Here is a 19,067-nt window from a genome sequence, read left to right as displayed (position 1 = left end):
AAATCAATATCAGGTCCTTGTGTAGCCGGGGTGATAGGTGTTAAGATGCCAAGGTATTGCCTATTTGGAGACACTGTAAACACCGCATCTCGCATGGAATCAACAGGTGAAGGTATGACATCTATTTTCCTCTTTGTATTCCTCCTTTGAAGTGGCCTTTGACACCGCTAAATCACTTAGAAAGAAAGTCGAAGACAGGGTCAAATAAGCAGACAAGTGGACATTAGGACATAAGACGAAATGACATTATAACACTTAGACCAAGTATGTTGGACCAAAGGGGTAATTAGACAAAATTGGTAGACATAGTAAGAGCCACAGTTTCTGAACTGCTCAAATCAACGATTCTCCAATCATAATTTCATTTTATTTTATTTATTTCTTTCACATTCCAATAACAATGACATAATTTGTAACATATGCATATATACAATCTAATAATCTAATTGAAATATAATATATTTATACCTGATAAATTTCTTTATTATTATTATTAAAACAAATAGCAGAAAAAAAAATTTGTATACATAATGACATAATATATTTAGAAATGTGGGAGACCTTCATCTTAAGCTTAGAGCTTGAAATTGATGAAGGCCTCACACTATAATCTTATTTCCTCTCCATTGGTTTATTCTGTTCCTGCCAGCACTAAAGATTCATACAAGTTTGACGTGCAAGACGATTCTAGAAAAGTTTCAAGTCTTCGTACTTGAGCTGCGAGGACTGGTCGAAATGAAGGTCTGTATATTCATCATCATACTTAGAGAGTTTTCACATCGCTACGTTGAACGCTTTCAAGAAACAAAAAAAATATTGTCAAATACTCTCCGTGAACAAGAGCAACCAATTGGTCTTTCTCGATATTGGTGATACAAAATAGCGGTTTCGTCCTGGGGGGTGTTTTATCAAAGTTGTGAACACTGACTAAATGGTCAGTGCAGACTATTTCAGTGAGATCCTTGGTTTTGATTGGCTAAGAAGCACTGGCCTCTGACTGTTACTGTGGTAACTGTCGGAGAAAGAGAATTTGTCAGTGCTGACTACTTTCATGAAACGGACCCCTGGACTCTGCAAAGACATATGTGACGATCTACAGTTCCTGTTCTCCAATTTTCGACAAAGGCCTCTCGGCTGTTCATTGCGATTTGAATTCCATCTTCAATACATTTACTGCGTTCTTGATTTCGTTCTGCATTGCGGTGTGAAAACTCGCAATTATACTCCTCCTGATTTCATATTTTGAGGATAGAAAATAGAATTTTTGTTGTTGAAATAATCACCGACTTTGTTTTTGAAAATAAAATCCATGTAAAACTGATTTATTTTCTCTACCCCCCCCCCCCTCCGGCCCATTATATAATCTTGGATCCATACCTGTGTTCCTAATTGTTAGTGTCATTTGCACTTTAAAATGTCCCCTTACTTGGAGGATTGTATTTACGGTATTTAATTTAAATAAATAATTATATATATACATATGTATATATATATATATATATATATATATATATATATATATATATATATATAGCTTAATATATATGTTTGATCTGTTTTTATTTTATTTCCAAAAAAAATGTACAGAGAATTCAGATCATATTACACAGCACAAACAGTAAAAGAGTTATAAATTAAATCCCTTTCATAAGATGCAATTGACATATATTTTGACAAGTATTTCATTGGACTGAAATTAAATGAGTCAGAGAAAAAAATACTTTAAATATTGAACACATTCATGTTTTATATTCTCAAGTACTAGTTTTTCTTGAAGGCAGCACGTCCTCATAAAAGTTTATTTATAATAACCGGTTTCAAACCAGTATCTGAATCATGGCTTGTACCCCTAAATAATTTTAGTATTTTGAGAGAAATTAATTTTCTTTTTTTTCAGGGAAAAGGGAAACAGACGACATATTGGTTGCTTTCACAGAAATAGTGCAACGAAGAATGATTCCAGTCATTCTTGTTAAAGGGGAATTTCACCCTGACAAAATTTTTATTGAACAAATAACAAGCAAAATCAAAATAAATATTGCCGAATATTTGAGAAAAATCCATCAAAGAATACAAAAAGTTATAGTTATTTGATTTGTGACGTCTATGCGAGCAGCATTCTTACATAGCGAATGATATAAAAAAATCAATGAAATGTAATTTTCTCAGAGAATTTAAAAATTGAAAATTGTTTTTTACTGTACCTTTTGTATATCAGTAGACAAATCATTTTGTACCCAATCATGGAAAGAAAACAAAAATAAGTCATCAAGAACCATTCTAAAAATGAAAAGCATTTTATATGACATAACATATGGGACAGCTGCTCGTCTATGACGTCACAGATCCAAAACTTCAAATTCTCATAACTTTCTTAATCTTTAATGGATTTTCCTCAAACTTTCACCAATATTTTTATATTATTTTGTTTTGCTATGTTTACAACAAACTTTTCTTCAGGGTGAACTTCCCCTTTAAAAGCACGGCTTGGCTTGTCTACGATTCGGCGTGGGAAGAAACAGCATTTCTTTGTCATGTAAACATCTAAAATAATCGTACAAGAAAACTATCGAAATGCTTCAATCAAAATTTTCAAAAGGGGAGAGACATTTCCCGAGGAAAATTTGACAAGCAAAAAAAGGGGTTTTCTCCCAAAATTTCGTCTACAGAAAATTTGAAGAGAAAAAAAAGGTTTCACCCAAAATTTGTAAGTTACTCTCATACTAGCCACTTAGCTGATTTTACCTTTTCAATTGCCAATACTCACTTTACTTAAGACTGGTTATAACAACTTTCCTTTTATGTAGTTGTTTTAAAATATATATGACCTCATTATAATTCCACATAAAAGTACCTTTCAACCTTTTTAGTCTATTAAATCAAAGAGTAAAATATATCTTCTCATAGTTTTTCAATCTTATCTCAAATTTGCACAAATATCTAGATTATACCTGAATATTTTAAATTTGCATTGGAATTGTTGTTGTGATTTCTTGATTCTTCGTAATTTTGCTTATTTCTTAATTCTGTTTTTTAGCTGTCATCATGTGTTTTGATAAATCTTAAATCTTAAATCTTGATCTAAATTCAGTTTGTAAGCCAATTGTAAGAGGTAAACATACTGGCCTACAAACAGAAGACCAACGATTTCAGGATTCTCTTCACTAAAAAAAAGAACCAAAAATTTTACCCAATATTGGGTATGTTTGTTGGGTAAAAAGATACCAAATATTTTGAAAATATTACGCGATGTTGTGTTGAAATATACCCTCAAAACATGCATTTTGCCAAATATGGGGGGATTACCCAGCAAACATGCATGTTCCCTCTCTACCCAATATTGGTTAATTTTTTTACTCAGTGTTTTTAGAGTGTTTTATCAGATCTTACCCCCAGTCACACCAACAAACTGACCCCTAACCGATCGATGGTCTGTCGTGGCTAATAGCAATAGTTTTGGTTACCTTTACCGTTACCTTAGTTTGGGTTACAATTACCATTACCTTTTTTTTTATAATTCATGAATACTTCACTCGCCAGGCGAGATCCTTTCATTTACCTCTGAATGGAACATCGTTTGCACAGAAGACATTTGTTTTTACTGGTCCAAACTTATGGAATTCTTTTTCAAAGGATATTATACAGTGTAATTCAATACAAAATGTCAAAGGAAAACTTAAAAGATATTTTCTGAATTCCTATATAGATTATCTTTTTTTCCCAAAGTAATGTAATTCAGAACTTAATATGTAAATGTGTTTATGAATTTCTCTTTCTATGTATGTTTATTCGTTTTATGATTCTGTACAGGGTATACAGAATCATTTATTATTATTATTTATTCATTTTTTATTTCTATTTATTTTTTATTCATTATATATATATATATATATATATATATATAGTAAAGAAATGGATGAAGAGAACAATGGTAGGCTTAGCTTAAATCAAGGTTCCTCAGAGCTATCTACCCTTTGGAAAATTGGTGATGCCGAAAAAATGTCTCTGCCGGGAATCGAACCCGGGCCCCCAGCTTTGAACGCCGGTGCCTTAACCACTAGACCACAGAGACGGTTAGTAGCTAGGGCGAGCCCGATCCGATTGACCGTCAGATAGACAGATTTTCGACACTATACCAATTATATATTCCTTTGTCGGGTGAAGGTGAGTTTTGAACAATGACAAGCCGCCATGCCTCAGCTGGATCAAAGCTATTGCTTCGATACAGTACACATATGGGAGAAGAAATACAAATGTGTAAAGTTATACATGTACAACAGCTTTTGGCAACTCTTTTTTATTTAAATATTGTAAAGAAATGGATGAAGAGAACAATGGTAGGCGTAGCTTAAATCAAGGTTCCCCAGAGCTATCTACCCTTTGGAAAAATTGGTGATGCCGAAAAAATGTCTCTGCCGGGAATCGAACCCGGGCCCCCAGCTTTGAACGTCGGTGCCTTAACCACTAGACCACAGAGACGGTTAGTAGCTAGGGCGAGCCCGATCCGATTGACCGTCAGATAGACAGATTTTCGACACTATACCAATTATATATTCCAATTATCCATTTCTTTACAATATTTAAATAAAAAAGAGTTGCCAAAAGCTGTTGTACATGTATAACTTTACACATTTATATATGTATATATATATATCGTGTGTCTAAAAAAAATGTAACACTTTTGAAATGGTTGTCAAATTGAGCATATAATATTTCATGAAAAAATGTTAATATGTATGGAAAGCTAAAGGACCAACCTTTCATATGAAATGAAAAAAATTGAAAAAAAAATCATGCTTCGATGAACAGGGTTCACTTAAGTTAGAGGTATGAAAATGGGCCTGCGCAGGATTTTTCCTTCCAATTTTGGACAGGTATAGCATACAAAATAAATTTGATATGAGATATTCATGATCGATGGATTAAGAGTTAAAAGGATGTTTTGAATACCAGTCCTTTCTCTCTGTCATTTATCAATCCCCAAACACCACCCATGCCACACACACACACACACACCAACTTCCACTCCCATCTTAATGTATCATTGATCTGGTAGATGTGAACAGGATGAAAGAAGAATTGGAAAATGTTTAATTGAAATATTCAAAATCATAATCGACATGCAACCCACTCTCCTCCCCCACAACCTTTTCCCATCCCATCACCTACCCCTTGCCTTTTCTTTATCTGTTTTCTTCCGTAAATTTGGTGGATCATCAATCACATTTTATTCAGGTTTTATGAATGACCCAAACATGTAATAGCTAAGGACATCATTCATTATGCATTGAAAAGCCACAGTCATGACAGTCAGGAGAGCTGTTCTGGACATGCTGAAACGGGCAAGATCGTGTATCGAGAGAGAAGGTGGACATGTCGATCATTAATATGAAAGACTTTTATCTATACCGGTACCCTTACTCAATCGGTACTTTGAAAGCCGTGATATTCAGTCAAGAAGAAAAGATAGCCATGTGGACTATGAACTGATTACTTTTATCTTTCATTTTAAGATGAACAAAGCAGTTGTAAATGATAAAAAATTTAAAAGAAACATGAACATCTTTAAAAAAAAAATTTAACTTGTTTTTGTCATGTCTGCCCTAATGTGTGTGTGTGTGTGTGTGTGCGCGCGTGCGTGTGTGAGGGTGTGCGTGTGTGTGTGATAATTGGTTTGAGCAATTGCTTGATGGAATTAATGTTTCAGTGATTTATCGATTGATTTCATTGATCAAAATGAGTGACTGGTTAATAACTTGATTATTAGTGGAAAAAAAAAATGATCCACCAAACTTTCAGAACAAGTGATAAAAAAGGAAGGAGTAGGTGAGAGGATAGGAAGAAGGTTGTGTGTGTGTGTGGGAGGGGGAGGACAGTGGGTTGCGTAATGTTAATTATGATTTGGAATATTTCAATTTAGCCAATTCCCATTCATCCTTAATCCCGTTCACATCTACCAGATCAATGATACAATAAGATGGGAGTGGAAGTGTGTGTGCGTGTGTGTGGGGGGGTGGGCGGTGGTGTTTCGGGATTGATAAATAACAGAGAAAAAGGAATGGTATTCAAGGTATTCAAAATATCCTGTTGATCCATCGATCATGAATATATTATTTTGTAAGCTACAAGTAACTTACCTGTCCAAAATTGGAAGGAAAAATCCTGCGCAGGCACATTTTCATACCTCTAACTTAAGTGAACACTGTTCATCGAAGCATGATTTTTTTCCAATTTTTCATATCATATGAAAGGTTGGTCCTTCAGCTTTCTATACATATCGACATTTCTTCATAAAATTACATATGCTCAATTTGGCAACCATTTCAAAAGTGTTACGTTTTTTTTAGACACACGGTATATTGTTTATTTCTTTATTTTATCTTATTTTTTATTCATAAAATGTTCTTATAAAAGAGGGCCTTCAATCTACAAGCTCTGCTTTTTGTCTCACCTGCGAAGCAGAGTGAGACTATAGGCGCCGCTTTTCCGACGGCGGCGGCGACGGCGGCGGCGGCGGCGGCGTCAACATCAAATCTTAACCTGAGGTTAAGTTTTTGAAATGACATCATAACTTAGAAAGTATATGGACCTAGTTCATGAAACTTGGCCATAAGGTTAATCAAGTATTACTGAACATCCTATTAAAGTTTCATGTCACATGACCAAGGTCAAAGGTCATTTAGGGTCAATGAACTTAGACCATGTTGGAGGAATCAACATTGAAATCTTAACCTGAGGTTAAGTTTTTGAAATGTCATCATAACTTAGAAAATATATGGACCTAGTTCATGAAACTTGGACATAAGGTTAATCAAGTATCACTGAACATCCTGCATGAGTTTCACGTCACATGACCAAGGTCAAAGGTCATTTAGGGTCAATGGACTTTGGCCGAATTGGGGATATCTGTTGAATTCCCATCATAACTTTGAAAGTTTATGGATCTGATTCATGAAACTTGAACATAATAGTAATCAAGCATCACTGAATATTTTGTGCAAGTTTCAGGTCTCATGATTAAGGTCAAAGGTCATTTAGGGTCAATGAACTTTGGCCAAATCGGGGGTATCTGTTGAATTACCATCATAACTTTGAAAGTTTATTAGTCTAGTTCATTAAACTTGGACATATGAGTAATCAAATATCACTGAACATCCTGTGCGCGTTTCAGGTCACATGACCAAGGTCAAAGGTCAATGAACTTTGGCCGAAGTGGGTGTATCAGTTGAATTACCATCAAAACTTTGAAAGTTTATGGATCTGATTCATGAAACTTGTACATAAGAGTAATCAAGTATCACTGAACATCCTGTGCGAGTTTCAGGTCACATGATCAAGGTCAAAGGTCATGTAAGGTCAATGAACTTTGGCCATGTTGGGGTTTTTTGTTGAATAACCATCATATCTCTGTAAGTTTATTGGTCTAGGTCATAAAAAGTGGACATAAGAGTAACCATGTATCACTGAACATCTTGTGCGAGTTAGAGTAGTATTCAAAGTCAGCACTGCTGCTATATTGAACCGCGTGATGCAGGTGAGACGGCCAGAGGCATTCCACTTGTTAGTTGGTCTCCTTCTTTTTCGATTTCATGGTATTATTGTATTGTAAAAACTGATTAAATGTTATATTTTGTAAACATGTATATTGAACTATTATTGTAAATGTAAAAAGATTGAAAGAGGAAATAAATGAATTCAATTGAATTGAATTGGTTGGTCTGCAAGTTTAAGCAAGTACCTAGTTCCACTCTGCGCATGATCAGAAGACTCTGCGCATGATCAGAGGAAGGCCATATGAACTAAAGTGACATGATGCTTTAAAATTTAATGAGATAAGCACCAACTTTGATGTCTTGATTATTCATATATTTTTTTGCATCTTGTTTTTCATTTATATCCACAAAAACAACAATGCGTCGACGTATTTCTGAGTTTGCCAAGTGCATTGTACAACATGCTATAAAATGCATTCAAATTAGGAATGTAACAATACCTTCAGAGTGTTCATTATGTAAATAATTAAGCCATTATTATTATTACTATTATTACATTCCTTGCTGCAATATTCTGTTACAATGGAGGCATATCATACAAACGAGCATGAACAAATGAAACATAAGGAAAACTGAAGTTGGGACATGACATCAACCCACTAATGAATATTCATGACGGCCTGCATATAACTATTTCCACAAAAATATTACTTTAATACAAAATAAAAAAAAATTAATTAGATTTTGGTGAAATTTTCAGCATGTTGCCTCTATACATTGAGAGATAATTACTTTCAGCCCGGAGTACCCCTTTAAACTGATGTTCAGTGGGTAAATTGCCACTTTGCTTATTCTATACACACTTTATTTACTTTCCATTGGTGTCAGTCGTCCCATATACTTGTAATAAGTCTAATCATAGTTCGTGTACAACTACCTAGTTCACACCAGAGCTATCACCACTGACGTCACAATTGGAATCGTAGTTTTAATCGTGGAACGATCGGAGTTCAAGGTTCAAGGTTTTTATTCATATCAAGCATACCACACTTTCAACAGTGTCAACAATAATATTATACAAAACAAACAATAATATCATACAATACAAATTATTATAGGTAAGCATAAATAAATGTCGTGAAATATGAAAAGTATACTTAATATATTAGAAAAAAAAAGTACTAAAATGCATTCTTGTAAATTGTTGTAATATAATGACAGTGAAAGAAAATGTGAGGTGAAGATATGGGGAGCCAAAAGTAAAAGCAGAGCTTGTTGGTTGAAGGCTCCAAGGAATATGCAGTGAGAGTCCCGTAAAAATATCAATACGACAAGAGAGGAATAAATAAAAGGGCAAACAAAAAGTAAACAAAAACTAGGGATACACAAATACATAAATGATGAGTAGGAAGAAATAAGAGTAGAAAGCAACAAATTGAATTGAATTCGAGCCTGTAGGAAAATGGAAATAAACATTGCTAAGAGTGGGAAATGGAAAATTTATGGCATAAGGCAGCAATAAGATGAATGGACATCTTCCAAGGATTAAGACAACCCACGCGCGACGACGATAGAGGAGCAATGAAAGAATAAGACATAAAAAAAATTTGGTATAAACCCGTAGAGCAAATGGAATGAGGCTATAACTAATTAAAAAGGTACACAACTGTGTTCGTACTAAGTATAGTCCTTGAGAAGATGGTGTTTCAGCTTTCGTCGAAAGACATATATTGAGGGTGAATGTAAAAGATCATCATGGAGGGCATTCCAAAATTTAGGGCCTGTAAAAGTGATATTCCTTTTGGCAAATGAAGTTCTTACACGAGGAAGATGAAACAGATTACTTTGCCGAGTAGGATATCCATGGACACTGCTATTTTTTGAAAAAAGGGAGGCAATAACAGAAGGTATATCATTGGCATTTAACTGATACATAAAGATTCCTAAGTTATAGGTATAAAGATCAGTAATACGAAGTAGTTTGTTTTTTAGAAATAATGGAAATGTATGAGATAGGTAACCAACACAATTAATATTTCTGATTGCACGTTTCTGGAGTAATAAAATCCTATCAAGCAGGAATTTTGCCCCATTGCCCCAGGCTAAAATACCATAGTTGAGGTAGGATGATATGAGAGTAAAGTATAGTGATAATAGAATATGGTGAGGAAATTCATGTTTCAGTTTATTTAAAACTCCCGCGTTTCGAGACAGCAACTTACATAAGTAGTTCACGTGAGTTTTCCACGATAAATTAGAATCTATATATATGCCAAGGAATTTTGTTGACTCGACTAAGTCAAGAGGAATATCATGTATAAATAAATTGCCAGGAAGTGTTGAAAGTGAATTACTGAAGAGCATGTAGTGAGTTTTGTTAACATTTAGAGATAGTTTATTGGCATTTATCCAACTTTGAACCATTTTTAACTCTTCATTAACAATATCAAGGAGAGTTTGAGGGTTGTGATGGGAGTAGAATATGTTGGAGTCATCCGCAAAGAGGATGAATGACATGATTTCAGAACAATATTGAAAGTCGTTTATATAAAGAATAAAGAGCAAAGGCCCCAATAGCGATCCCTGTGGAACGCCACAGGATATTTGTCTTAAGTAGGAATCCTCACCATTAATACTCACAAATTGGTTGCGGTCCGATAGGTAGCTCCTGAACCACTCCAAGGCCTTACCTCGTACACCATAATTGCTCAGTTTGTACAATAATATATCATGGTTGATGGTATCAAAGGCCTTGGAGAAGTCCAGGAAAATTCCAACGGTATGAAAAGATTTATCGATTGCGCGGCTAACTTTATCCAAAAATAGAAGAAGGGCATGAGTTGTAGAATGATTTTGTCGAAAACCAAATTGGGTATCGGATAAGATTTCATATTTTGTAAGAAATTTCACTGTGCGAGCATAAATCAGTTTTTCCAAAATCTTGGAAAGTGCAGTTAAAAGTGATATTGGGCGGTAGTTTCCGAGGTCTTCTTTACTACCCTTTTTGAAAATAGGTATAACTTTTGCAGTTTTCATTTTTTTCGGCACAGTTCCATTAGACAATGATAAATTAAAAACATATGTTAGGGGAGATAAAATTTCTGTAATTGTTTTTTTTAGCAAAGAGTTGGATATACTATCGAACCCAGCACTTTTGTTTATTTTCAGATTGTTCACTATGTCAAAGACTTCATGCTCAAGAATTGGATCTAGAAACAGCGTTTGAGGGTTTGGCGTTTTTAAGAACTGTTTGAAATTACAATTTGATTCAGAGACATTTCGCGCCAAATTTGGGCCAATGTTGACGAAGTAGTTGTTGAATTCCTCAGCAATTGCAAGAGGATCCTGTACTTCGGTTTCATTTACTAGAATTCTGGAAATAGGAGTTGAGACTGCCTTGGTTTTCAAGACATCATTTATAACTTTCCACGTCTTTTTTAAATCGCCTTTGTGAGCATCGAATTGTGAGGAGTAATAGTTCTTTTTAGCTAGTCGCAATGAAGTTGTTAGAATATTACGATATCTAGTATACTTAGATTTGGTTGTGGTGTTTGGAGTAGTTTTGTATTTATAAAAGAGGTTGTTTTTTTTATTTATAGATTTGAGTAGCGATTTGGTAATCCACGGAAGCTTAGGAGTTTTTTTATAGTTAGAAACATGGCTTCTGCGGAATGGAATAGAAGAATTAAGGTTATGCATGAAGATATCCATAAAGTTATCGAAAGACGAATCAGCATTGTCTGTGGCATATACAGGGTTCCATTCAGCAACAGCAAGTGCCCTAATAAAATTGTTAACGTTATCCTCCGAAAAGTTGCGAGTCTTAATGTTGTTGGCTGATGCAGGCAGACAGGGTGAGATTGGATATGATATTAAGTTATAAACAGGAAAATGGTCCGAAATGTCGCTGACTATAATCCCAGATTTTACGTTATTTGTTTTATTAACAAAAATATTGTCAATTAGAGTAGCTGATGATTCAGTTATTCTAGTAGGTTTGGTAATAGTTGGGACGAATGAATAAGCAAGTAGCAAGTCAAGGAAGTCTTGACAGTCTGAGTTTTCATGATGCTGGAGGAGATTAAGATTAAAATCACCCATAATTGCACAGGATTTGTTAGTAAGAGAGCAGGAAGATAATATATGGTGTATAGATTCAATGAATTCGCTAGAATTAGAATGTGGAGGTCTATATACTACTCCAACTATCATATTACCCTTGCTTTTTAATTTAATTTCAATGAAGATAGTTTCTAATGCATCAGATATTTGCGTCAACTCTCCGATGACTTCAAAGTTAAAATCAACCGGGACATAAATTCCCACTCCACCACCTCTTTTGCCAATGCGACTAGAAGAAACAAAGTTAAAACCATTCATAGAAAAATAAGAGGATGGCGTGTCTTTAAGCCAAGTCTCACTAATTCCTAAGATAGAATGATTGAACTTTAGCTGCTTTGTGAAAAAATCCAAACGATCAAAGTTTTTGTTGAGACTTCTGATGTTAAAATGTAAAAAGAGAATATCATTGCCGGAAACAGATTCCAAAGTTGAGAAAAAATTGTTCTCTGTTACATGGTTTGATGAAAAGGAATCGAATGGAGTGTCTTCTGCATCAAAGTCAAAAAGAAGTTCAGGTGTTTCAAAGTTAAGAGAGTTGTTGTCAAGCGAATTACTAGAGGACTGGTTAGTATGCATATACGGTACATTAGTTGAGGTACTACACATGGATGTGTAAGAAAAATTTGTCAGTTTTAAAAGTTGTAAATTGAAGGAAATCCATAACTAAATGGACAGAAGTAAAAAGAAATCCATTCGCAATATATGGGGAAGTTATCACTAACATATCGTGGCGCGTGGGAAGTAAAGTAAATTGTGGGTAAGCAATTGGCAGTGTTAATAAGAGTTGCTTTTCCGTAACGAAGGAAGGACGTCGATACTCAAATAGAGGGAAGGGGGCAGGCTGGAATAAACATAGCGAAGTATACTTGAACAAAGAATAAGATGAATAAAATGGTACTAAAAATAAGATCATGAATAAGTAAAAATATTGGTATTGATATAAATAGCAGGACAAGCACTGCATATTGAGTGATGGCGCACTCTAATTCAAGCACGAGCGAGCTGGACTACTGCCATTAAGAATAAATTATTAGATGATAATAACACGCATTATACACTGCAAAAGAAAAGAACGAAGTGCCAACCCAGCATCCACAGCGCCTGCATAACGACTGCACCGCGAGCGCCGATCCGCCAGGTCAGAAATTTAAAGGGAAACCAAACGATCGGAACGAGCCGGCCCGTGCCGAAAAGGACAAATCAGAGAACGAGAACCAGGAAAGTCCGAGAGAAATCGGACAAGCACTGAGAGAGCTATGGGCACCCAAATACCGCGACCGCCGGTGCTATGGAGATCCCCCCACCGGCAAAGCGACAAAGACGTGCGATGCCACGCGCGAACAACTCCATCTGCTTGACTAAAAAAGAAAAAAAAAAAAAAAAAAAAAAAAAAAAAAAAAAAGAGCTGCACACAAGCGACACCACACACCCCCATCGCACCGCCACCGGGAGGACCCCCACAGCAAAGCATCAGCGATCGCAACACCCAAACGCCCACAACCCACCCGACCGACTCCCCTCAAACCCCCGTTGATCCGCTCCCCGACCCCCCATTCCCACACAAGCCACCCCGACCCAAAGGCACCGTTCCCTCCCGGACAAGACAATCGGCGCCAGCAGCGCAGCCACCACACAAGCACCCCAAGCGCCTGAGTGAGCACCCCGATGCGAAGGAGTAAAGCATTATACCAAGAGCAGTTGTACTGAATCTAATCTAATCACTACATTCAGGAATGTTAACTCTGTTAGGTATCCCAACATAACACGTAATTCTAGCATCTATGATGCTTCAAAAATGGATGGGGTTTACACATGAGTGTTTACACACATTTACACATACAAATATTTTATTGTATTAATGTTGATTGTCATTAAAAATTCAAGGAAGTTGATCACTATTTATGATTGGAAAAAAAAAAGAGAACAAGCCTTTTCAGTTTACAGTGTAGTACAGTGCACATTGTAATGGTGTGGAAAAAATATAATATCAACACCAGAATACAAACATCTATAGCGCCAAAAAAGTTGTGAATGTTTCATATTCATGGTTAAGATTAAAAGCATAGATGAATGAGATTATGAACTTGACTCCTTGAGGTTTATGAGATAAGTAGATGAACTATTAACATACAAACTTAAGTACATGTACATTGAAAGTCAAGAGGTGTCTAATGTGCAGATTTAACGATCGTCAGCAAGGATTAGCAAGATAATGTGCTTAACCCCTGAAGATTTATATGGTAATCAGCTATACAAAGATTGAAGACTTATGATATACATGTAAATGGCTCAGGCAACTCAAACCTGAATATTTGTTAATTTTGTTTTGTATTGATGTTACTTGTCCTGAAAAATTGAGGAAGTTGTTCAGTAAAGTGATTGAGAAAAAAGAAAAACAAGCTTTTTCTCAGTAAATGTACATATAGTACAGAGCACATTGGAATGGTGTTGGAAATAAACCAGTATCAACGTCAGAATACCAACATCTATATAGTGATAAAAAGTCATATCTGTTTCATATCCATGGTTAAGATTAGAAGCATGGATGAATGAAATAATGAACTTGACTCCTCAAGGTTTATGAGATAAGTAAATCAACTTCTAACATTCAAACCTCAAAATATTGAGTCAAGATAATGTGCTTTACACCTGAAGATTTGGATGGTAGTCAACTATTCAAAGCTTGAAAACTTGGCTTAGACACCTAAAGATTTGTGTGGTAATCAACTACGCAAAGCTTGAGGATTCATGATATGATATAACTGGCTCGGACAATTTATGATATTAGTGACTCAGTTAGTTCAAGCCTTGATTGAATTGATGTTACTTGTCACTAAAAATTCAAGGAAGTTTTTCTTTATTGTGATTGAAAAAGAAAACAAGTTTTTCACAGTAGATGTAGTACAGTGTATGTTGTACTGGTGTTGAAAATAATCCAGTATCAACGCCAGAATACCAACATCTAAATAGCACCAAAAAGACATATCTGGTTCAGATCCATGATTAAGATTAAAAGCATGGATGAATGAAATAATGAACATGACTCCACACTTCAATACATTGAAGGTCAAGAGGTGACTAAACTGGAGACTAAACAATCATCAGCATCCAAGCAAGATAATGTGCTTGTCACCTAGAGATTTGTGTGGTATACGTAGTCAACTATTCAAAGAATGAAGATTCATGTTATAACTGACTCAGACAATTCAAACCTGGATACTTGTTACTATTGTAATGTATTGATGTTACTTGTCATTAAAAAATTGAGGAAGTTGTTCACTATTGTGATTGAAAAAAGAAAAACAAGCTTTTCCAAGGTAAGTGTATAAGTACATATAGTACAGAGCACATTGTAATGGTGATGGAAGTAGTCCAGTATCAACGCCAGAATACCAACATCTATATAGTGCCAAAAAGTCATATCTGTTTGATATCAATGCTTACGATTAAAAGCATGGATGAATGAAATAATGAACTCGACTCCTCAAGATTTATGAGATAACATTAAAAAATCAATACTTGAATCAAGATAATGTGCTTCACCTGAGGATTTATATGGTAGTCAACTATTCAAAGCTTAAAAATTCATGATATAAGTGACTCGGTCAGTTCAAGCCATATCCATGGTTAAGATTAAAAGCATGGATGAATGAAATAATGAACATGACTCCAAACTTCAATACATTGAAAGTCAAGAGGTGACTAAAGTGCAGACTAAACGATCATCAGCATCCAAGCAAGATAATGTGCTTGTCACCTAGAGATTTGTGTGGTAGTCAACTATTTAAAGATTGAAGATTAATGATATAACTGACTCAGACAATTCAAACCTGGATACTTGTTACTATTGTAATGTATTGATGTTACTTGTCATTAAAAATTGAGGAAGTTGTTCACTATTGTGATTGAAAAAAAGAAAAGCAAGCTTTTCCAAAGTAAGTGTATAGGTACATATAGTACAAAGCACATTGTAATGGTGATGGAAGTAGTCCAGTATCAACGCCAGAATACCAACATCTATGTAGTGCCAAAAAGTCATATCTGTTTCATATCCTTGCTTACGATTAAAAGCATGGATGAATGAAATAATGAACTCGACTCCTCAAGATTTATGAGATGACATTCAAAACTCAATACATTGAATCAAGATAATGTGCTTCACCTGAGGATTTGTATGGTAATCAACTATTCAAAGCCTGAAAATTCATGATATAAGTGACTCGGTCAATTCAAACCACATCCAAGGTTAAGATAAAAGAATGGATGAATGAAATAGTGAACTTGACTCCAAACTTCAATACATTGAGAGTCAATAGGTGACTAAAGTGCAGACTAAACGATCATCAGCATCCAAGCAAGATAATGTGCTTGTCACCTAAGGATTTGTGTGGTAGTCAACTATTCAAAGATTGAAGATTCATGATATAACTGACTCAGACAATTCAAACCTGGATATTTGTTACTATTGTAATGTATTGATGTTACTTGTCATTAAATAAAAATTTGAGGAAGTTGTTCACTATTGTGATTGAAAAAAGAAAAACAAACTTTTCCAAGGTAAATGTATAGGTACATATAGTACAGAGCACATTGTAATGGAATTGGAAATAGTCCAGTAACAACGCCAGTATACCAACATCTATATATTGCCGAATGTCATATCTGTTTCATATCCATGCTTACGATTAGAAGCATGGATGAATGAAATAATGAACTCGACTCCTCAAGATTTATGAGATAAGTAAATCAACTACTAACATTCAAACCTCAATACATTGAACCAAGATAATGTGCATCACCTGAGAAATTGCATGGTAGTTAACTATTCAAAGCTTGAAAATTCATGATATAAGTGACTCAGTCAATCCAAACCATATCCAAGGTTAAGATTAAAAGCATGGATGAAAGAAATAATGAACTTGACTCCAAACTTCAGTACATTGAGAGTCAAGAGGTGACTAAAGTGCAGACTAAACGAACATCAGCATCAAAGCAAGATAAGATGCTTGTCACCTAAAGATTTGTGTGGTAGTCAACTATTCAAAGACTGAAGATTCATGATATAACTGACTCAGACAATTCAAACCTGGATATTTGTTACTGATCCTATTGGCTCAATCGTGACAATCGTATTGATCGTAGAACAGTTTTGGACGCTTTCAAACTTTTATTGCGATCTGGGACTCGTAACCAAAGGTTAGCAGTGATCGAAGAACATTTTTCTGCGATTGATTCCATTGACTACAATGTACAATCAATCGTTAAAATCAAGCGTACGATCAATCGTTAATCTTTGTGTTACGGGACCCAGCTATACGAATGGCTGATCGTGACGGTCGTATAATGTGTTGTCTTACACTGTTTGAAATAAACCAAGTTGTTTGAAATTTTAACGAGTAAAGAGGTGAATCGCACAATGTTGTTTAAAACATTAAATCAAAACGGCAGTTTCTTCCTAGATTCTGGACAAACGACATATTTACGATTTTTTGTCCGCTCTGAAACATAGGACAAAATTAATTTTCCGCTTCATCAGTTTTCGACAAAGACCTCCCAGCTGTACTTTGTCATTTCAATTCATAAACTGTGTTCATGAATCCATTCTGCCTCGCGTGTGAATACTCCCTAGTGATTGATCAGGAGGTAGAGTAGATGACATTGAGTCTTGCAATCGAACGGGACTGATTCTATAACGTAGTAAATCTATTGAAAATGCCCGTCAATCGCAATGAACAGCTGAGAGGTCTTCGTCGAAAATTGGGGAACCTGGACAGCAGATTGTCCTAATAAACGGAGCTGACGAAAAATTGCGAATATGTCGTTTGTCCAGGGTCCATGCAAGCTGACACTGCTATTTTGATTCACCAATTTGCGACAAAGGCTGCTTTGTCATGAAGTGTTTTTAACAATAAGCCAATTCGTAGTTCCTTTCTGCGCATAATCAAAAGATTCTACGCATGATCAGAGGAAGGTCGCTATAGTGATATGGTGGTTTAAAATCTAATGATATAAGCACCAACTTTGATGTCTTGATTATTCATATATTATTTTAATTGTGGTCTTCATTTACATCCACAAAAAACAACAATGCGCCCACGAACGACTGGTATTTCACAGTTTGCCACGTACATTGTGCAACATGCTATGATATGCATTCAAAATAGGAATGCAACAAATACCTTCATAAAGTGTTCATTGGTGTGCTATTCTAGTCACCTGGTCTATTCAATTTCTTCATCCTGCTATGCGAGACAAGCTTACGTAATATCTTGCTTTGAAATCTGCCTATCATAATGAAAGAAAGGAAAGGTCATTTGACCAAAATTGTTCATGAAGTAACTGAACTGGTCTATAGATTCTCAACGTTCAAAAAAGCTTAATAAGCCAGCTCACAGCTCATGATCAAAACTTTTCTCAAATGACCTTTCCCATATGTCATTGCAATTTTCCAGACATAGCATCCTGCAGTATTCAAATTCTATGACAGAAAGACCAGGGCCCGTAACACAAAACTTAGCAATGACGTAAAAGATTTTTCTACGATTGATTGCATAGACTACAATGTTCAATCAATCGTGAAAATCAAGCTAACGATAACCTTTATGTTACGGGACCATGGTGACTAAAATAGGCCTAGTAGTGATTAAGTTTGACAATTCTTTGTTGTATTGTCCGCTTTTGGCACATTGACAATTGTTTCAGCAACTGTCAAATACCAATGATCGTAAACACTTTGTTACTTTTCACTGAATGCTTTCTGTCAGTGAATTTGAAAAGCACCTTGATGATTATTTCGAATAACCTTTTACTGCTCATGCGCAGTAAATTAAAAAAAGGCGCAATGTGAGTCGGGAGTTTACCACAGGACGGACGGCAAGCTCAAGGCGAATGCAAACGGCGTTGTGAATTGTACTTTGGCAAGGTTTTATCCACCAGAAATCACATATGAATCAACATCGACAAAATGACTCTCTGTGTTGGCGCGTGGCAGTGGACAGGTACATAATTGGACATTCTTTTTCTCTCAGAGAAATTTTCTGCATGGGTCCCGTTTCACCAAAAATAATATAATAACAAATGTGCAGTAGCAGTTAAAAGATACTAATATCATTCAATTTAATTCACTGTTTGTAAATTTATTATGGCAATTGCGTATTTGTTATAACAACAAGTCTCTATCAGGGGCCGCGGAACAATTTTTAAAGTGTGGGGGGGGCTGACCATGCAAAAGTCACAATCATATGGTAATTTTTATGTTTTTGTACACGGTTTTGGCAAAAAATGGGGAGGGCTGAACCTCCCCCCGCTTCCGCGGCCCCTGCCTACGAAACGTGACCCATGAAGTGTTTTTTTTTGCATTATGATGATTATTAATGGGCATTCTCCTGGTTAAAGTCACCACTTTATGCACCGCCGTTCATTTCGTCAGCGGCGGTGACTTCTTTCACCCCC

The 19,067-nt window shown here is 35.5% G+C and overlaps 1 protein-coding gene across 1 annotated transcript in view; it reads left to right on the top strand.

Annotated features, from left to right (window-relative positions):
- LOC121428988 (atrial natriuretic peptide receptor 1-like) overlaps positions 1 to 1,975 on the top strand; it is a 54,565-nt gene extending 52,590 nt beyond the window's left edge. The window contains exons 20-22 of the mRNA XM_041625885.1: positions 14 to 112; positions 650 to 741; positions 1,898 to 1,975. Of these exons, the coding sequence (XP_041481819.1) occupies positions 14 to 112; positions 650 to 741; positions 1,898 to 1,942 (236 nt within the window). The 3' untranslated portion in view covers positions 1,943 to 1,975. The remainder of the gene's footprint in view (positions 1 to 13; positions 113 to 649; positions 742 to 1,897) is intronic.
- Positions 1,976 to 19,067: the final 17,092 nt, after the last annotated feature.

This window comes from Lytechinus variegatus, chromosome 15 (genome assembly GCF_018143015.1).
Source record: "Lytechinus variegatus isolate NC3 chromosome 15, Lvar_3.0, whole genome shotgun sequence".
Lineage (NCBI taxonomy): Eukaryota > Metazoa > Echinodermata > Echinoidea > Temnopleuroida > Toxopneustidae > Lytechinus > Lytechinus variegatus.
Note: the sequence above shows the minus strand (reverse complement) of the source record. Positions and strands in the feature narration are given on the sequence as shown.